Genomic DNA, 21,591 nt, shown 5'->3' with positions numbered 1-21,591 from the left:
CCAGCAGCTACAAACCTTAAGTTCCTGAAGAAATGCGGCAGCATGAAACGCGTCGGACTGTGAGGCATATTTGAGTGACAGCAACTTCACTGAAATACGGCAATTTTCAATAAAGATATTCATCTTTACTCACCTGCTGTGGGCCCCTCCTTTACAGGCACCCTTTGGCGTTTGGATTTTGGCGGCCTGCCTGAGCCGTGGAAGGAGCCCTGCTGTGGTACAGACCTGCTGTTGTGTTAATCAACATGACGGCGCTGGGAGCAGGAGCGTTATTGAGAGTGCAGAGATGCCGGTTTCAGAAGTTAGATGTATGCCACAATCCACATGGAATCTATTGAACTTTGAATGGCTGCAGATAGCTCACAACCCACTGACAAAATAAAATAGCACCACGAGTACCAGAATGCCACAGGAGTGGCCACGCCCACGGAGGCAGTGACTCTAATTGAATACATGTGCTTAAAAACAATGTGCCATCCAGCAGCTACAAGCCTTAAGTTCCTGAAGAAATGCGGCAGCATGAAAAGCATCGGACTGTGAGGCATTTTTGAGTGACAGCAGCTTCCCTGAAATACGGCAATTTTTAATCAAGATATTCAGCTTTACTCACCTGCTGTGGGCCCCTCCTTTACAGGCACCCTTTGGCGTTTGGATATATATATATATATATATATATATATATATATATATATATATATATATATATATCACTGCTCCAAGCTGCACCTTGCTCTGCACTCCCTCGGCGGGTGCCTGAATGCGGCGGTGCCTGCCGCGAAATAAATTGCGCTGCCAATTCCGTCAGTTCCCAACAGAAGTACAGGCACTCAGGAAGCGTGCATCGAAAGTAATTTATTTCAGTAGAGGTTTATTAGACACTCTAAGATGGCGCTCATTCTATGTTGAGGACTGTATCGATTTGCTAAAGTCCTTTTCTGATTTCCTATTTCAGCATTTGTTTAAAACTGTGACCATGATGGCGCTTCGGTAAACATGGATGAAGGTTTACTACCGAAACACGTCTGTTTTTCGAGTGTCTGTTTGGTGATGAAATAAATTAAACCAAAATGTTTCCCGCGAGTGCTTTTTTCCGGATGGACCTAGTCCTTTGATACGGATATTGGAGCAGAGATTAGACGAGTGGGTGCACCCCCACCTTGAGAAGCACCCGCCTATGAGTGCATCGTCCTGGTGTTTTTTGGAGCAGCGATATATATATATATATATATATATATATATATATATATATATATATATATATATATATATATATATATATATATATATATATAATATTACCAAAGGTACCCCAGAAACGGGACCGCACTCCGCAGTGAGCTGGCAACAATTCTTTATTCTTAAAGACATGCGGCATTCCTTCCCCATATCTCGTCCCCTGCCTGACGCGTTCCGAAGGGTTCTTAGCTTCTCATCAGAGACCCGTGCAGCAGGATTAATAAAGAGTATTGCCACACCCCCTCCACACGTGCTCATTAATTAATGGGCTTCCGGTGTGCCCCTTCACAATGGATGATTTCTGTTTATGCACGCTGGGGGATGTAGTCCATTTTTACCCAATTCATACCCTCCAGTGGGTTACCCTGCCGCACTCAATGTAGGACAAACAGTGTTCACAGCCCTCCAGTGGGCTTCAGGAAGGAAATCTACATGTCTGTTTATTTCGCTCACTCCGCCCGTGCAAAAATGAAAAGTTCATCCACGGGTTCATCACTAATTTGATTTGGTGCATAGTCCCCGCACCCTGGAAGCGCCGCGTATATTGTATTACCAAAAGTTCCCCAGAAACGGGACCGCACTCCCCAGTGAGCTGACAACAATCCTTTATTCTTAAAGACATGCGGCATTCCTTCCCCATATCTCGTCCCCGGCCTGAGGCATTTCGAAGCGTTCTTAGCTTCTCATCAGAGGCCCGTGCAGCAGGATTAATATCCAGTATTGCCACACCCCCTCCACACGTGCTCATTAATTAATGGGCTTCCGGTGTGCCCCTTCACAATGGATGATTTCTGTTGATGCACGCTTGGGGGATGTAGTCCATTTTTAGCCAGTTCATACCCTCCAGTGGGTTACCCTGCCGCACTCATTGTAGGACAAACAGTGTTCACAGCCCTCCAGTAGGCTTCAGGAAGGAAATCCACATGTCTGCTTAATTCGCTCACTCCGCCCATGCAAAAATGAAAAGTTCATCCGCGGGTTCATCACTAATTTGATTTCGTGCGTAGTCCCCGCAGCCTGGAAGCGCCGCGTATATTGCATTACCAAAAGTTCCCCAGAAACGGGACCACACTCCGCAGTGAGCTGGCAACAATCCTTTATTTTTAAAGACATGCAGCATTCCTTCCTCATATCTCGTCCCCGGCCTGACGTGTTTCGAAGCGTTCTTAGCTTCTCATCGGAGGCCCGTGCAGCAGGATTAATATACAGCATTGCCACACCCCCTCCACACGTGCTCATTAATTAATAGGCTTCCGGTGTGCTCCTTCACAATGGATTATTTCTGTTGATGCATGCTGGGGGATGTAGTCCATTTTTACCCAATTCATACCCTCCAGTTGGTTACCCTGCCCCACTAAATGTTGGACAAACAGTGTACACAGCCCTCCAGTGGGCTTCAGGAAGGAAATCCACATGTCTGCTTAATTCGCTCACTCCGCCCATGCAAAAATGAAAAGTTCATCCGCGAGTTCATCACTAATTTGATTTGGTGCGTAGTCCCCGCGGCCTGGAAGCGTCGTGAATATAGTATTACCAAAAGTTCCCCAGAAAGGGGACCGCACTCCGCAGTGAGCTGGCCAGAATCCTTTATTCTTAAAGACATGCGGAATTCCTTCCCCATATTTTGTCCCCGGCCTGACGCGTTTCGAAGTGTTCTTAGCTTCTCATCAGAGGCCCGTGCAGACGGATTAATATACAGTATTGCCACACCCCCTCCACATGTGCTCATTAATTAATACCGAAGCCCATTAATTAATGAGCACGTGTGGAGGGGGTGTGGCAATACTGTATATTAATCCTGCTGCACGGGCCTCTGATGAGAAGCTAAGAATGCTTCGAAACGCGTTTGAGATGTCATCAGTGATGTCACTGACCATGTCATGAATGATGTAATATGTGACATCATCAGCAGTGGATTGCGGGCGCGCGAGATGTAATTAGTACAACTAACTATATCAGAGGAATTTCAATGGTTTTGTACGAGTGAAATGTCCAGCTAACTATAACACCCCTAAAACCTATGATTTTTTCAGTGAATTTCTAAGGTTTTTTAAATGCTAATTCCTAACTATATCAGGCCTGAAACCTATGTTTTTAAGTGAATTTCAAAGGTTTTTTAAATGCTAATTCATAACTATATCAGGCCTGAAATCTATTGTTTTTTCAGTGAATTTCAAAGGTTTTTTAAATGTTAATTCCTAACTATATCAGGCCTGAAACCTATATTTTATTCAGTGAATTTCAAAGGTTTTGTAAATGACAATTTTTAATGTATAAATTGTTATACTGATTTTTTATACTAATTTACTACATTTTTAAATTATTTATTTTTAAATATTTTTTTTAAATTACATTATAATTACATTATACATTACAATACAAAATATACTTTCTCAGAATGAATTACTTTAGTTTAAATACTTTGCAAATAGGCAATAGACTTTCAAGTGCAGTAGTTACAGTTGTTGCAATGGGCAACACAATTTCAAACACAATGCAACATTGAGCTCAATGTGAATTTCTAGTCAAATGCAATTAGATACTTTATGGATTACTTTTCTAACCACAGCACTGGATCCTAGATTCAATCCTTGGACATCTCCTGTAAACAGTTGAGTAAAAGCACTTTGGTTACAGTAGTGATTTTTAAGGAATATGATTGTATTTTAAAAGTTGACACTTAGAAATGTTTTCACATCGAATCACCAATGTTATCTTAAGGCAGAAAATTCACTTAGCAGGTAAGTAGTGTTATTGTTACTTTTACTCACTCAGTGGTGGATCCTGGATCCAGCACTGGTGCATCTCCTGTAAAGAGTTGAAAGATTGCGTTTAAGTCATACAGACGATTTTCAAGGAATATTTTTAGTTTGAAAAAATAGACACTTAGAAACTTTTCTGGTGAAAACCAGACAATGGATTCCTGTGGAAGGAAATGCAAGTTACTGGTAAGTACGGTTAGAATTACTTTTCAGGGTCAGTGCTGGGCTAAAAGATGCAGCACTGGGTTCTTTCCCGATAACAGGTGAGTAAATCGGAATTCGTTGTTCGGATGATTTTCAGGTGAATATTTTAAAGTCCCAAAACTCCACACTTGGAAGAATTTCCAATTGAAAGCAGTCAATGTAAGCCTATGGAAGGAAATTCAAGTAACTGGTAAGTACGGTTAGAATTACTTTTCAGGATCAGTACTGGGCTCGAAGTTGCAGCACTGAGGTCACTCCTGATAACAGGTAAGTAAATTGGAATTCCTAGTTCGGATGATTGTAGAAGAATATTTTGACGTTTCAAAAATCGACACTTAGAAACTTTTTCAGCAAAAAGCAGGCAATGATATCCTATAGAAGGAAATTCAAATTACTGGTAAGTACAGTTAGAATTACGTTACAGGATCTGTACTGGGCTCAAAGATGCAGCACTGAGGTCTCTCATGATAACAGGTGAGTAAATCAGAATTCGTAGTTCGGCTGATTTTAGAGGAATATTTGCACAATGGTGAAGGAAGGGGGCCGGGCCTGAGGTGACATGTGTGCAAACCCGCCCTGTGGCACGTTGTAAGTTGGGCAATTAATTCCTCTTCAATCCTGAGGTCCCCTGGGGGCCAACTAGTCACCAGGTACCTCCAGCATGTGCCAGGGAGCTGCGTTGCAGAGAGGTGTTCAGAGGCCACGCCCCTTTTTACAACACTCTGCAATGCAGAATTTTAAGAAAAGACATATATCAACCTTCTTTTTAGTCAAACAGCCCTCTGTCCACCACACAGCCCATCCATTCACTTTTACATGTCATTTTACAATTCAGCATATTGATTTAGCTGAAACTGGTCACATGCTTTGTTAATCTCTTTAAAGTAAAACTATGTGATTAAAAATAATACTCCACTCCGCCACCCACATTTAAATATATGCAACTACACATAACACGTCTTAGGTGTAGCGAGGGTGTGTGGAGATTGCATCGTATGCCTAGATCATATTTGAGAGTCCCCAAATATATGGTGTACTAAGCGATACTTGTATCAGAAGCAGAAATTTGCATTTATGTACCTATTTCTCAGCACACAGCGGCCTCCAAAAATGTACTGCCAATCGGGTTTGAGTAAAGACACAGCCAAAGATCCTCAAGCTCATAAATACCTATATTAGAGGATCAAAATACCTTAAAAGTAATTGATTTTTTCTCATATACACATAAACAGCCATATTCACCTTTAGTCAGGGGCAGGTCACAGTGTACATTCACACAGCTAACTGGATAGGCATCCTAGTCTCGGTTTATCGTCAGGTCTTTGTATTCTGGATAATTTTAGTATGCTCTAAAAATAGAAGAGGGAGTTTATTTTACATATCATAAGACCTATCAGTGTTTGTATTCCCTAGTTTTCAATGTATAGTCCAATTAGCAAGGTATCCTATATTGACTATTTTGACTAGCATCTTATTTCAGTAATGCAATTATTGATTGCTGTCCATTACGGATCGAGAGGTGAATTATTGTACATACCCATGGTTTTGCTAAAATGTTAGAGCCCTTTTAAATGCTGAACATATAGGCGGAGAAACAAAAACCACCCGCATCCTAGTTCTACGCCTTTTCACAATTATACACGGAGAAAAAAGCCCTCTTCTCATTGTTTTTACTCATGGTCATCAAAGGTGCCCAAAATCAATTTTTACCAATGCCTGTCCCTTCGCGATGGAGCCACCCTATGTGAACTAGGCAGCCCCTTATCCTAGGCCCTAGCTCTCTTTATTTTAAGCAATACGGATCACAGAATATACCTGTATTTTCCAGACTTTAGTTACAGGCAGTCCTCTGCATATTCTACTTTAGATGGATCACAAGTGACTCGAGAAAAAAATGTTGGGTTTCACAGAGAACAAATTTTGGCTGGCTCACCCTCATGGATAGACGTTATTCCTCAACAAATACACCATAAACGGTCATTAGATATCGATTGAAGTTGGACCTATAGTTAACCCACTACCTAGGTATCAAGATATGAAAACCCTTACAGGGGAACATAGGACATACCTGTATATTGTCCTAGTTTATCGAACAGAGTTTTTTATCCGACTACCCAACACGCTTGATAGGTGAAGTATTGGCAAGAAGTTAAAATACTGCCGTCATCAGCCTCACCTCTAAAAGACAACAACATACACAAGTGTTACTAACGCCAAGAATACTCGACATCAGGCGGCAGTGTCACTCCGCTAATCTTCTAAACGTACCTTTAAATAAATTATGTGGTCTATCCGGGGCACAGAAACCTCCGTAAGTACAGCGTAAAAGACTAAACTAACTTTTAGACGCCATTAACTACACTCCCCACATCCGTGTAATCTCGGAACTTCATTATACCTTCCGGTTCCTACATTCACCTTTGAGGATCATGGGACAACCAAAACGCTGTTTTCATTCTGGGAGGGAGGAAGGAGCCACGGACTGACGGAGCTGCCCTGCCTGCTCTCTATCCCTCGGGATACCGGGTGCCGCTTCGCGGTTTGCAGCGAGGGGCCAAGGCAGGAAGGCTGCTGGGCAGCTTAAACACCAGCAGGGAGGATTGGACCATCTGCAGTGGGCGTGTGCAGCAGGGACTCGGAAGACCAAGAGTCCCTGCGCCGCTCAGGTGTGCTCGGCCGCGCCCCCAGCGAGACACGCCCCCCGTCTGCAACGGCCACTACTTAACAGGATTGATTGGCGCTCAGCGGGACGCGAGCAGGACGCCGAGCGAAGCCCGGGCAAAGGGCGGGCCCTCTGTGGCCCTCAGAGGCCAGAGGAGACCGGACCGGGCCTGTCCTCTTGGTTTTGTTTGCTTGTAAGGTAAATGCTGACATTGATTTTATGCATATTAACATTTGCTCACTCTAAAAACCCTCGCTACGGACCCTACTTCGAGACTTTACCTTCATGTCATGTAAGATGGCTTCTAAGAGCTGTGGCGCACAGAGGAGCGAGGTCACGGGGCCCATGGATTGCTATCTAGAAAGGGTAATTTTACCTATCACTCATGAACTAGATAGCTTAGAACAACGCTTGCCCAGAGATAGCGTGCTCTGTAACCACCCCGTCACACAGACAGCCGAGGTAGCATATGGATCAGCCTTGCTGAAAGAACTAAATGATCTCTGTAAGACCCAGTATGTAGCAGCAGATTATGTAACTGAGCAACTCCATGTTTTAGTCAGTCCCTTAGTAACTCCTAATGTCCCGCCCACTACGCCCTTACTGATAGATGTTAACACACCTGATGCCCTTTCTCCATCTCCACTTGTAAAACTTAACACCAACCATATAGGGCCCCTTAACATCCCACCCGCCAAAAGGAAGCGTCACGGAACAACATGCATGGGGAGTGAAACCAAACAAAGAAAATTTTGTCCAAATTCCCTAGCAACTACTATACTTACCCCGATACCAGCTAAGATACACAAAATTCTGGAATCTTATGCTCCTACCTCCTAGGCCAATTTACTGGACGTCATAGAACGGTTGGTTACTTCTATCATATCCCCACTGATAGTAAGAATAAACAGTTTAGGAGATAAGCTCTGTGAAATTGAGACGTCAATTAATGCCAGCACGTCACTAATAAAGAACATGGCAGAACTCAGCCAGCAACCTGTTCGAGCTGCCACTGTGGTGCACAAATCACCTACTCAAAGCAATAACTGTGAGAATAAATCAATAGTTGCACACAGGACAGAACGAAAAAATGTAAACGTAGTTAGCCACTCCACTACACCCCAGAGGTCCAACCCCAAAGTAAGGTCGACCCTAGGCCCAACACCTCATAATGGGATAGCTGATAACCAAGGCATCACCCCTGGCAGAAGCGACCACATAAATCTACCCCCAATAGCCGCCCCTTTTGTATGTGTCCTCTCGGGTGTTCCACCACTTAAGAAAGGAATATCGGAAACACAGCACGACTTAAGAAATAAAGTCGTTTTTTGGCTAACGAAAAACAGACCCCTGCCACCTCATATTGACGGCTCGATAGTAAGTGTCAGAAGGGTGGGTTGGTTTGGATCGCTCCCTAAGGATACCAAAGGGGATCTTGTCTTGGTAAGATTTAGAAATGAGCGTGTCGTCCCTTATTTACAATCCTGGCAGCCCCAATTGGGAGATGGGCCAATATCTACATGGCAATTACATGACTTTTATCCCAGGGCGTTTTTCCTCACCCCGTCAAGATCAATAGCAGAGAGCAACCATCACTTGGTCAGAAATGTATATGTATAAAATGGTTATAAAATGCTGACTTCAAATCAATTCTAGATTTTGCCCCGAATCTGGCGTGGATTAGCTTATATTGATTCACATAGGGGAAGCTCTTAGCTGACTCTTGTGAACTTAACACGCTCTAAATATTAAGCTCTGTAAAATGTTGATTTCTTTTAATCGTGTAAATAACTATTTTAGTCTAATGTAATTATTATGACTGTTCTGAATAATTTGTATGCTTTTATGATTTATATTTTCTAAATCGAATAAAGCTTAATTGATTTGATTTGATTTGAAATGTTGGGTTTCACAGAGAACAAATTTTGGCTGGCTCACCCTCATGGATAGACGTTATTCCTCAACAAATACACCATAAACGGTCATTAGATATCGATTGAAGTTGGACCTATAGTTAACCCACTACCTAGGTATCAAGATATAAAAACCCTTACAGGGGAACATAGGACATACCTGTATATTGTTCTAGTTTATCGAACAGAGTTTTTTATCCGACTACCCAACACGCTTGATAGGTGAAGTATTGGCAAGAAGTTAAAATACTGCCGTCCTCAGCCTCACCTCTAAAAGACAACAACATACACAAGTGTTACTAACGCCAAGAATACTCGACATCAGGCGGCAGTGTCACTCCGCTAATCTTCTAAACGTACCTTTAAATAAATTATGTGGTCCATCCGGGGCACAGAAACCTCCGTAAGTACAGCGTAAAAGACTAAACTAACTTTTAGACGCCATTAACTACACTCCCCACATCCGTGTAATCTCGGAACTTCATTATACCTTCCGGTTCCTACATTCACCTTTGGGGATCATGGCAAACACCGTCCACCATCTTGAAAGAGTGTGGTATTGTTCGGTAAACTGAAACCCGTCTGTTAGCTACATAGTTATTTTAAATTATAAAACGAAGGAGGCCACAATTATCTCCGAAACCCTTCGGTTGGCTACATAATTATTTTAAATTATAAAACGAAGGACACAACAATTATCTTCGTAATAATCAGGGTTATGCAGCATACATTAGCCGCATTACCCATACTTATTGGCTACCGGGACTCCATTGAATCCTTCGATTTAGATACTCCTTCAACCTTGGAGAAGGCGGCAGACCCCTAAATGATAAGGACAGCTGTGCTTTATTTAAATTAATTCAGTCCCCGGTTAACAAATCAAGTGACATAATGGGGTATAAGAACATCAGTTCCTCATCCTGCATATCTCACTTTGATTTATACTTTGGATTTTATTCATGTCTTGAACCCGAATATGTAGAAGGTTGATTTTACACAATACTCAATAGAAATATTTTTAGAAATCCCAAGTGGCACAGCGAATGTATGCTATATAAGCTTTAAATATAGAATACTGTTGTTCTCCTAGTTTTACTATCCATATTTGCCCAATAGGCAATAAAAGAACGCCTGTTCTCCTAATGAAATACACTCATCCAAGATGGCGGACAAGGTCAGAGAGTTATTTCCCCCCTGGTTGCTACTAAATGTCGTGCAGTCAAGCTCAATTTTTTTGGAGGAGCTGCGCCCATTATCACCATGGATCTTTTGGCAGTGATCTAACATTTTTCTGTTGCCCAGCTTAGCACCTCCTGATTACTGGTGAGCTAGTTTAATCTTTTAAAAGATTCTAGATCCTCTGGTTAGTCATTATGCTTCTGCTTGGAGTGGCACTCATTCAACAAATTCAGACTGCATTTTAGCATCGATTAGCCGCAGGCTATTGTAGGGTATATCTCAATCGAGCTCACATGCTGAAAATGGGCTATTGATATAAACACATCATTCAAGGTTGCTAACCCGCCGGATGATAAATGGGTGTGGGCCACAAGTGAGTCAGTTGAGAGTGTGCCATGTAGGAGGCGTAAGCCCTTGTTATTAAGTGCTGTAATAACTTCTGTCCCGTGCTTGTCCTGTCTTTGGAATTGATTTTGGGTATGTTCTATTTTTGATCATCTAATTTCTGCTATATGAAGTTGATTTCTAAAGTCATTAAGTTGGCATTAAATTCTTCCATTGGTTGCAATAACAAGCCTGTGTGGAACGCTTTAAGGTCTCTCAATGCCAGGAGCAGCGAAGTTAATGTTTTCTCACCTTTACATTTTGCTGGATGTAGATATATGCTACCTATAGTCAATGGCTGACCTTTTGGTTTTTGATTATAGTGCTCTAAGTGCTGCAAATGATGATATAGCCACCCTTCCCTAATGCCCATGAGGACACTGTTCCATTAGTTAATCCTTTATGCAGACGGAGACACCCCCCAAGGCATGGCCTTCAGCTGTTGATGCGATTGCAGGGACTTCAAACACCACGAAGTCCAGCCATGGAGGAGAATCCAAAGCCCATGTTTCTTGCACTGAGACTATGTCTGCCAAGATATTGCTTCCCTTTTGTTGTTTGATTCTGAGAGACCCCTGTTTGTCCATGAGCATACAGTAAATGTGGATGGCTGCAGGTTTCTTTTTACACTAGGTGTATGTTGTTGGGGCACCCAGGAGCCATGACCAGTCTGGGCTCCTCATTTGGCAGTAAGTGCATATTCTATTGTTCAGAAAGGCTCTGGTTGTGCTCCTTATTTGGCCCATGGACACCAGTGGTGGTATGGTTGGGCTTTTTACCCCAAGCAGTATTGATTTATGGGGTTTCTGTTTGCTGCGTATGGCTCCGATCTTGCTTGCGCTCTCTCCCTGAGCGACATGTTCCATAAATAAAGCTGGGTGCTTGAACATTGGGCTTTCTGATTTGTATTCCCCATCGCTCTAGATGTGCTTGGTTTTCCATCAGAGCTTGGATTGGTTTAGCATCATTTGTGAAGGTAATTTCTGATCGCTTGTTTACCTCTCTCTTGACCGGCTAGAGAAAAACAACTGATTTAATGTCCCTTGTGATGATTGCTTCCGAGCCTGGGTCACTCTGCATATATTGCTGATGTTGCCCCTGTTTAAGAAACCCATTTGGCCTTCTGTGTATATTCTGGGTATAGTATGATCTCATCACTTTCACTTGGTAAATGGACGTAATAAATGCTAAAGCTCAGAGTTGGCACAGTATCTGGGAAGGGAGGCTTGCTTATGGCCTGATCGCTCTGAGGCGATCCTTGTATTGGGGCCTTGATGATTAATTCCATTGATGTTATTGTGTGATTTCGAGATGACAACAAATCAGTTTGAGTATCCCCCCACTTTTTGCTGTTGCTCCAACCCTTCTAATTGTGTCCTAGGATGTGAATTAGGAGGCAGCTGGTCTTCCACGGTGGGGTTCAGTGTGGGGTTTAATGTGGCCTTCTCTTAGGTTTGCAACTTCTTGGAACTTCACTGCATTCTTCTGTCTATAGCTTTTGTCTTTTGGTGTGATGGATTGTGGGCTTCTCAATGTGTGTTTTGGTTTCATTTTCTCTTCCTTTCCACTTCCCCAGTTGCTGGCAGGTAGTGTCTTGTTTTCCACCACTTTGGGTAGAAGGATGCTGAGTTTCCTCTTTGACTCATTAATTTTCTTTAACCTTTTCTTATTTTCCTCAATAATGGTGGTTCCAATGGAAGCGGGCGTTCAGTATCCTGCTTGTTTCCTTGGGCCTCACTTTGGGCCTCCTGAACACTGTTTCTGGGTTTACAATCAGATGAATTTCTGGTTGCTCTTGCGCCTGAGACATGCTGGCAGATATGGATAGTTCATTTCCATATTCGTATACTCTTCTTGGGTTGTGAAAAATGTGTGAGATTGAAGAAGAGTATCCTCTTGGATAGAGTTCACTTTTGAGTTCCCAGTCTCGATCTGCCTCTGTCTGATCCTTGACATAGACACCTCTTTTTTTAATTCTTCAATCAGGGTCCCCATCATCTCCAGGAGGGAGAAACCTTCTCTATCAGATGACTACATATACATTGTGGTTGGTCCTCCTTCGATTCAACCAGACCTTGGGCTCTCATTATTAGCTGGATTTGTTTGTCGAGCAACGCATCTATTGTCATTTGGGTAGAGGTTCTTGTTTGTAGGATGGCTACTTGCAAGTCCAGTTTATCTGCATGGAACACAATATCCCTGGCTATGACTACCATTATGCTTCAAATTCTGGTCATTGTCTTGCTTTCTGTTTGTTCATAAGGAACAGACAGGGCCGGAGTATGGCAGTTTGGAATGAAAATCTGACGAGTCAGTGAGGCTGGTTCTATTGTCAGAGTCTTGTCATAGACAATATTGTTGCCCCCAAAGAATGATGTAAAGCTGCCTTCTGTCAGCCCACTCCTGCCGTTGAAATAAAAAGTGCTTACTTCGGTTTTATCCCAGTTAGCCCCGTTGACCGAGGCTGACAAACAAGTTTGTACCATTCAAACTTCCACTGGTGAGTTTGAGGTTAACACCATCCCTGATCCACCCAATGTTTGGGTGCACCACTGTAATACAGATTTCCTACAACCCTATGCCTTCACACCCTTAAGAATAACTTACATGCTTCCTCAGGAACCAGCAGAATTAACAAATCATGTGGTCCTCAAATCTTCTATTACAGTATGTTTTTAACCTGGTAATTCTTTAACCTGGCTGAGTTGATTCATAGAATGGCAGTCAAGGATGTTTTGCTGAAGGAGATAATCATTATTCCCAGAGGTCAGGTTTCATGTCAATAGGAAAATGATGGTTCTTTGATGGAAGGTGGCATATAATTGTTCTGCTTTATTTTCCATATCTCATAATCCTAATTCTAGTCTGAAGACAATTGAAGATGTCTCTCTAAACTAGGTGTATGATCACAGTCTGTAAAGGATTCAATGACCATTAGACTGCTTTACCAACAATTATTTTCACGGAACCAGAAGCATTACAAATAGGAGATGCTGTAAAAATGTGAACCGTCTTTGATAACTCTAGCTGGGTATTACATTCTATCTCATCCTAAAAATATTTTTAAAATAACTATTTGACATGGAGGAAAAATATCACCAACTCATGCAAACCCATTTGGTAGGAGTATTTGATTACACTGCCTAGTGTGTTTAATAAGTATGTTCTTAATTGTCAAGAGTTCAATGCATTCATGATAGCCCCATGTTTTGCCTCTATAAATGAGATGCTCATTAGAATTGACTTCAATTAATCAAGGATTTATACAGCGTGGCAAATTACCCATGAGGGTGTCAAGGCACTGAGGATACTTACTGCTTTGCAGTCATCTGTTCATTTGAACATCCAGGTCTTGAGTTCTTTCCTGAATTTCGTGAGCAATGAGATGGTCCTGAGGTGCAAGGGAAGGTCATTCCAAGTTGGCCACCAGGTGTGAGAAGGATTGGCCTCCAGTGTTGCTTCGGTATATTCAGGGGGTGTCTACGAGGAAGAGGAAGGTGGATCATAGGTGTCTGGTCGGTTGGTGTATGGTCATGCATTTGTTGCTGTAAGCTGGTCCTTCGTTATGCAGGGGTTTGCATGGGTCAACAACTTAAACAGGCATCTCTTCTGATCAGGAGCCAGTGTGGCTTCTTGAGGTGGGGTGTGATGTGGGCCCGATGGGGAGGTCGAGGATGAGTCTTGGGGCCTGAGGTTTGTATTGCCTTTAGTCTCCTCAGGGGGCATGCAGTGATTCCAAAGAAGAATGTGTTCCCGTAATCCAGCCTGCTGCTGATGAGGGCCTGAGTGATGGTCCTTCTGGTGTTCACTGGGAGCCATCTGAAGATCTTGCAGACCATACATAGGGTGTGGAAGCAGGCAGACGACACTGCATTTACCTGTTTCTTCATGGATAGCTTGCTGTCCAAGATGATGCCGAGGTGTCATGTTTGGGTTGTTGGGGCAAGGGTTGGGCCAGGTTCAGCAGGCCACCATGCTTTGTTCCATTGTGAGGTGTTGTTTATGGAGCCGAGGACTTCAATCTTGTCTGAATTGAGTTTGAGACATTTGTCCCTCTTCCAGGGGACGACGTTCATAATACAGCTGTGGAAGTTGGTTCTGGTCGTGGAGGTGTCTTCTGACAGCTGTAAGATGAACTGAGAATCGTTGGCATAGAAGACAATGTTTAGTCCGTTCGACCTGACAGGGTGAGCCAATGGGGTAATGTATGTGTTGAAGAAGGTGGGGCTGAGGGATGATCCTTGAGGTACGATAGAGATGATCTTCTTGGTTTCCAAGGTGAACAATGGAAGATAGATTATCTGGGTTCTTTTCAGTGAGGTATGAGACGATCCATTTGAGGCAGTCTCCTCGAATTCTAGTGGAGTCTGTTGATCAACATGTGATGGTAGACGGTGTCCAAGGTGGCTGACAGGTCCATAAGAAGTGAGGGCTGCTTTTTTGCTCACCTGAAGGGCCCAGATGTTGTTGTGGCTGCAATCAGGGCTGTATCAGTACAGTGGCTGGCTAGATATTTGGATTGGGAGGGGCCCAAGACTTTGTTGTGTTCCAGGTGTTCAGTGAGCTGCTGGTTGATTGCCTTATCAAGAACCTTTGCTGGAAAGGGGAGCAGGGAGACGGGACGGTAGTTCTTCAGTTCTGCTGGGTTGACGGATGGATTCTTCAGGAGGAGCATCACTTCAGCATGTTTCCAGTCCTTAGAGAAGGAGGCCGAGGTGATGGAAATGTTCAGGACCTTCTTGAGCTCGTCGCCAATTGTCTTGTTCCTTAAGTTGATGACATGGCGGGACAAGAGTTCATGGGTACTCCCAAGTGCAATGAGTTCATGATGAAGACTGTGGCTTAAATTGTGAGAGGGTCCCAGTGGGTGAAGAGGTGTTCATGGTTAGTGTTTGTGGGTGTGAGCAGGCTGATGCTGTTGGCAGTGGGGTCGGGGTTTGAAATATTCATATATGACTGAGATTTTGTCATGGAAGAAGTCCGCTCGGGTGTCACACAGTTCTTAGGAGCAGTTGATATTGTTCTAGGTGGCTTTGGGATTGGAGACGTCCTTCACGATGGTGAAGATCTCCTTGCTGTGGTTTGTGCTGGCTTCTATGTGATCTACTAGGGCATTCTTCTTTGTTTCTTGCAGAAGGCAGTGGAAATTTTGAGTTTCCTTTCTAAGTTGCCGGCAGTGACATTTGGTGGATTTCAGCTTCGAAGGGAACCAGCTGGTTCTTCTGGGCAATCCTTTGGAAATGGCTGGTTTGGCAGGGGCGATTGTGGTGGCCCCTTATGTGATCCACTGGGAGAAGTTCTTCGCAGCCTTGTCTGGATTGGATGTTGTGTCTGGGAGGTGAGAGTTGAGAGCCTTGTTCCACTGGTCTTCTGATATCTTTTTCCAGTTTTTGTGTGTGGAGCTGGGGGGCATGGTGTCGGTGTTGGTAGGTCCTGAGCTGGTGAAGTAGATGCTGTAGTGGTCAGTCCAGGTGAGATGTGAGACGTGGTTGTACTTGACTCAGTTACCTAATGTAAAAATGGGGTCAAGCATGTGTCCTTCGATGTGGGTAGGGTAGGTGACAAGTGTCTTGAGACTGATGTTGCTCATATTTTCCAGGAGGTCAGTTGTTTTGGTGTCACTGGGTTCGTCGAGGTGGAAGTTAAGATACCCTAGGAAGTAGTAGTGCTTGGAGTCGATGGTGATGGGAGTGATGAGGTCGGGGATGGCGTTGCCAAAGCTGGGGCGTGATACTCGTGATCTGTAGGCGAGAGTGCCTTTGATGGTGTTTTTTCCGTCAATGTGAAGTTCATATGCTCCCTTATCGGAGTTGAGTCATTTGGTGAGGTCGTGCAAGGGATGGTGTCCTTGTAGATGATGGCAACGCCACCTCTGTGTTTGTTGGTTCAGTCCTGGTGTGTTATTTTGTAGCCTTCGTGTGTGGCGATGTTGATGTACGGCACGGAGACAAGGTTCAGTCAGGTATCTGTGAGGAACATGATGTCTGGGGTGAGGGATGAGATTGTGTACCAGATCTCTGTGAAGTGTTTGCTAAAATATGTCGTGGTGGTCTCAGTCGGTGTGGTGGATGCAGTCTCGTCTTCTGTGTCTCCTGCATTGTTGGTTGTTCAGTGTTGCAGGTGAAGTAGTGTGCTGGCAAGAGAATGGCCTTCTGATGAAGCGTGGAGATGTGCTGCAGCAGTTGTTGTTGTCGATGCATGCGGGATCCAGGGCTAGGAGGTCTGCATTGGTATAGCTGCATGGATTGGAAGAGCCAGGGTTTCTGGTGCTGTGAGAAGTCCAGGCGTGGATGAGGCAGACAGGCTTGCCTTTGGGCACCTTCGGCTGCCGGTGGCACAACTGCGCTGCAGCCTCTATATGTAGTCCTGGGAGGTGGGAGGGGCTTGTAGAAGGTGGGGGGCACAGAAAGAGAGAAAAATGGTGGGAGCAGCAAAATAGTTGCAGCACAAATTGAACAACAGGTGCGAAATACACAAACAAAATTTAAATGAAATTCATCAGAATTACTGAGATTGGGAGGCTCAGACAGTCATAAATACCGGCTGGTTATCACAGCAGTGGATGTTGCAGCACATCGACTCAGAGGTTGTAGGGCTTCTGCTTTTGAAGAGGAGCATCATAGTTGAACAGACACTTACTATTGTAAGATGGATAGCAATAGTTTAATCAAAATGTTTACTTTAAGTAGGTAAGATGTTCAATTGCTTTCTACTCAACATATCAGCTCTATTTAATTAAATACTCTCTAGCATTTGCACTTATACAGTAAAAGTAATTTTTGGGGTTGTCTACCTCAAATCACTGCAACATCTTTGTCCGATATGTAACAGATATCTATTAAATTCACAAAGAACTTTCTGCTGTGGTTGCAGCAATGTAGGGGACTACTAAACTTGCATATCAATTACTTACTTAAAGTCACTATCAGACTCCTTCCAGGGAATCATGTGGCCCTCAACCGTGGGGATTGTTCTGGAATGGCTCTGAAAACTGGTTCAATTACAACCCCTTCAGGACTTCATCACACGCTCTCAGTGGTACCAATAGCAAACAGTCATGTGCTGCTCAGGAAAGTCATGTGGCATGTTAAAAATCAGTCCTCAAAAAACACTTAGCGTAATAAATGATTTTTCAAACGAGTATTGTACTTACAAAAGGAAAACACTGTAATTCACACTAGATCAAAATATTACACACTCAACATGAACAAAAAGCAACGTAGGGACATATTTACAAGCCCCTATTGCCACAGGTACGCCACTTTTTTTTTAACGTCCCTGTGGCGATAGGGACTTCGCATTATTTACAAGGTAGCTGCCTTGTAAATAAGGCCCACTTTCCCGCTATGCTTAGCATGAAAGTGGAGGGCAATGGGTATTGCTGTGGACATTCCACCGCAACACCCATTGATTCTGGCGCTGCCCCCTATTTACGAGGGAGTTGTAAATAGAAGGCAACGCCAGAATTAAGACCAGGGAAAATCTGGTCTTACCCTGGCGCAATCAGGAGAAATGTTTAATTTCTTCTCGTTTTTGCTGTTTTCATGTATCAGCACACATGAAAACAACAAAAGGCCAATGAGTGTTTATGTGCAGGAAGGCCCCCTTCCTGCACATAAACAATAATTTTTAGAAAATGCAGTTTTGCAACTTCTATGTGTGTTTCATTAAGCAACACACATATAAGTTACAAAACGGCATTTAAAGATGTGCAGGAAGATGGAACATAAACAATCTCCCCCTGCATGCAGACACCTTTGCACTATGGTGCAAGGGTGCCTGCTTTGGCGCTAGGCTGCTGAGTGTAGCACCGGCGCAGGGGGAAACGCAGGGCTCCCCATATTCTTGTAAAAATTGTGCAGCCCTGCATTTCTGAAGTGGCGGAGTGAGGCGTTAAGCCAGGAAGGCTAACTCCTATTTCCGCCAGTTCCCTTGTAAATATGCCCCGTATTTTCCTCAGTGCTCAAGCTTGTTTGTGTCATTTCCTACTAATGGCCCTGCTCCCCCTCCCAGTGCATGTGGTTCTCTCCCAGGGTCAATGTCAAGCATAATAAGGCTCATGTGTGTATTAATGCATACTCTCTCAATTGGCACAGTCTCTCTCGCAGTTTATTTTATCTCACCAACTGAAGCTTTTCAGTCCATGTTTGGGTCTGCATACTTGGGAGGACGAGCTGCTCCTCCTGTGCTTGCCCTGCCTCCCAATTATGAAAGCACAAGCAAGAAATTCTGCTCAAGTTGCCTTGTCTGTGAAGAGGCAGCTGCTTCGTATCCTCTGGTGACTAGGGTAGCTTTTTAGGCAAGGATGGCTGTTCCAATGCTAGACAAACATTGGGGCATATTATCAAGGCAGGCGATAAAATTATCGCCACCTTAGCGGCAGAAAACTGCTGCTAAAACGGCGATAATGGGCTTGATAATATGCTCTATGGAATTTCAATTGAAGCACAAGTTAGATTTCCTACACATCTAACATGGGCTTCAATTGGAATAATGTGAGGTTAAGGCTGATATTTTTAAAAAACAGGATACTATATAAACACAATCGGGCACCCAGGGCAGGGAAACATGACTTAACATCATGCAGGGTACATTCCAGTCCCAATAGTCGCCTTTTTAAGAACCATGCTATGGCCATTACCGTACAATGTTAAAATGAATGGGGAAAGTCCACTGCGTCCCCATCCACATTTGATGATACAGGATTTGGTGAACTTCCCATACTGGCAATATCTTGCTCTTCCTGTGTTACTTGTGTGCAAGCTATCTATAGAGCTCAACTACATGCTACCCATCTCTATATTTAAGGCAATTTACTGCTGTTTGGGTCTATAAACCATGTTAGATTGATACGCATGCTCTATAAATTCTATTAAAGAATTGTTCTTCCCAGTTAATAGTTTTGAGATAATGAGGTGGAGTCAATGATTTAGAAATACATTTTGGGTTTCCTGGCCTGAGTAAAGAAAAGGCCATTAGTTGAAAACATAATTTATGAACAGTACAAAACCCAAACTTTTTCCCTCCTCCTGCTACTGAATATTTAAAATGTTCACACCTCAGGTATCCACATTGATCATTTGCATCGATACATTGAACTTACCTGCGCCAAATAGGACACGATTACAGTAAAGATATTCATTACACAGCTAAGTTATGTTATGTTATGTTATTGGGTGTCTCATAGAGCGCGCGGCTACTCGGGCAGAGTGTCCCGGCGCTATGTAGATCTGTAGAGGAGACCGGAAAACACAGACAGACTAAAGACCAAAAAGCCAGGTCTTCAAACCCTTCCTAAAGGACAGCAGATTGTCTAATTTCCTAAGAGAGAGGGGATGCTTATTCCAAAGCTGAGGTGCCAGTAGTCTGTAGGAGCGGCCCCCAATCCGGGCACGCTTAGTAGCTGGAACGATGGCCAGAGCTTGTGTGGCAGAGCGTAGAGATCTGGATGGGAAATAGAATTGGACACGTTTCCTTAGATAGACAGCACCAATACCATGCAAGGATTTAAAGGCCATGGTTAGAGTCTTGAAGAGTGTCCGCTTCCTCACTGGAAGCCAGTGGAGCGAGTCAAGAAGGGCTGAGGTGTGAGTCCAATGACTGAGGCCAAAAATGGCCCTGGCAGAAGAATTCTGAACAGTTTGCAGGCGAGCTAGAAGGTACTCTGGGAGCCCTAGATAGAGTACATTGGCATAGTCAAGCCTAGAGCCGATCAGTGCCTGGACTGTGATTCTCCTGTGAAAAAGGGAGAGAAAAGGGAGACATTTCCTGAGCGTACGCAGCAGGGCAAAACATTGGCCAACTAGACTGAGAATGTGGGGCTTAAAAGTTAATCCATTGTCAATTTTGACACCCAGATTCTTAGCAACCAGGGTGGGTGAAGACGGGGGATGCATATCCACAGGCCACCAGGATTTCCAATGAGTGTCAGGGGCACAGCCGAAAAAAATAATTTCAGATTTGTCTGAAATACATTTTAGCTGGGTACGCTGAAACCAGGAGAAAACGGCCTCAAGGCAGCTCTTGATGGAATCGCCGGCAAACTCAATGTTCTTGTCACAGGTGAAGAGAAGCTGCGTGTCGTCAGCGTAGGACACAATCCGGGCACCATAGGACTCCACCAGTTCAGCCAGGGGGGATAGAAGGATATTAAAAAGGGTGGGACTCAGTACCGACCCCTGTGGCACACCTACTGCCAGTGGAGGGACAGCCGCTGAAAAAGCCAAGCTTTAATGTAAACAAATTGCTAAGAAACGTTTCTACATCTACCAGATTAACATGGGACAGTAGGCAAAGGACCATCACATAGAACAATACATCACAGATAGAAAAACTGTGAGTCCAGAATTTCTCTCCCATCAATTGTTACAGTTGGATAGTAATGGCACCAAGAGACTGTAGTTTTGTGGTTTAATTATGAAAGGGTCTTGACAATTGCTCTAACTAGTTCTAGCCACCATTCTTGCATATTATAATACAGCTGTGTAATGTGTTTCATGTATACTCTGTGACAGACCTGTTATTATTTTATGCAGATTTCAATCTTTTATTGTTTTGAATTGTTGATGATATTACAGGTAGCAAGGGTGAATACTTTAACGTTGTTTTTGTTTGTCCTACAGAGGTATTCAGTACTGGACATGGGACCACCCCGCACAGTCATCACTTTGAACAATGCCATGTACTGGCAGGACCTTGAAGAGGCTTGTGGTTATGAGTGTTTAGATGGCAAAGACTGTCAAAGCTTCTTCTGCTGCTACGATGAATGTAAATCTGGCTCCTGGCGGAGAGGCCGGATTCACATAGACCTTTTAGAACTAGACTCCTACTCCAGGGTCTTTTTCCCTACATCGTTCCTGCTGTTTAATCTTGTATACTGGGTCGGATACCTATATCTTTAAAGGAGGCTCGCTGTGGTAAAGCCGTCTTGGTTTTCTTGTAGAACTCTAGAAGGACACTGGCGGTTTCACCTCAATTTGCAAAGGTGGACACTCTTGGGAGCCACTGTGGTACCCAAAATAGAACATTCAATGGGAAGCTGAAAAAGGAAAGTGGATGAACTCTAGTTGCTTCTAAACAAAAATTGAGTTGAAATACTATATTCTTACCAAATTCTACTAAGTTTATACGATAAGCTATACTTACAGGTGACTACCGAAAGAAAGTCTTGTTCAAATTTTAAATGCATTATTAAAAGCTACTCTGTTCAGAATCCAGGCAAGGACACAAGGTTCAGCCTAGGTTGTTTAGT

General features: G+C 43.5%; 1 protein-coding gene across 1 annotated transcript in view; it reads left to right on the top strand.

Annotated features, from left to right (window-relative positions):
* LOC144771945 (gamma-aminobutyric acid receptor subunit gamma-3) overlaps window positions 1-21,241 on the top strand; it is a 1,335,689-nt gene extending 1,314,448 nt beyond the window's left edge. Inside the window, exon 6 of the mRNA XM_078656176.1 lies at window positions 20,963-21,241. Coding sequence (XP_078512302.1) covers window positions 20,963-21,241 — 279 coding nt within the window. The remainder of the gene's footprint in view (window positions 1-20,962) is intronic.
* The last annotated feature ends 350 nt before the right edge of the window (window positions 21,242-21,591 follow it).

Source organism: Lissotriton helveticus, chromosome 8 (genome assembly GCF_964261635.1).
Source record: "Lissotriton helveticus chromosome 8, aLisHel1.1, whole genome shotgun sequence".
In the NCBI taxonomy this organism is placed as follows: Eukaryota; Metazoa; Chordata; class Amphibia; order Caudata; family Salamandridae; genus Lissotriton; species Lissotriton helveticus.
The sequence above is the reverse complement of the archived record's forward strand: the minus strand, read 5'-3'. Positions and strand labels throughout refer to the sequence as shown.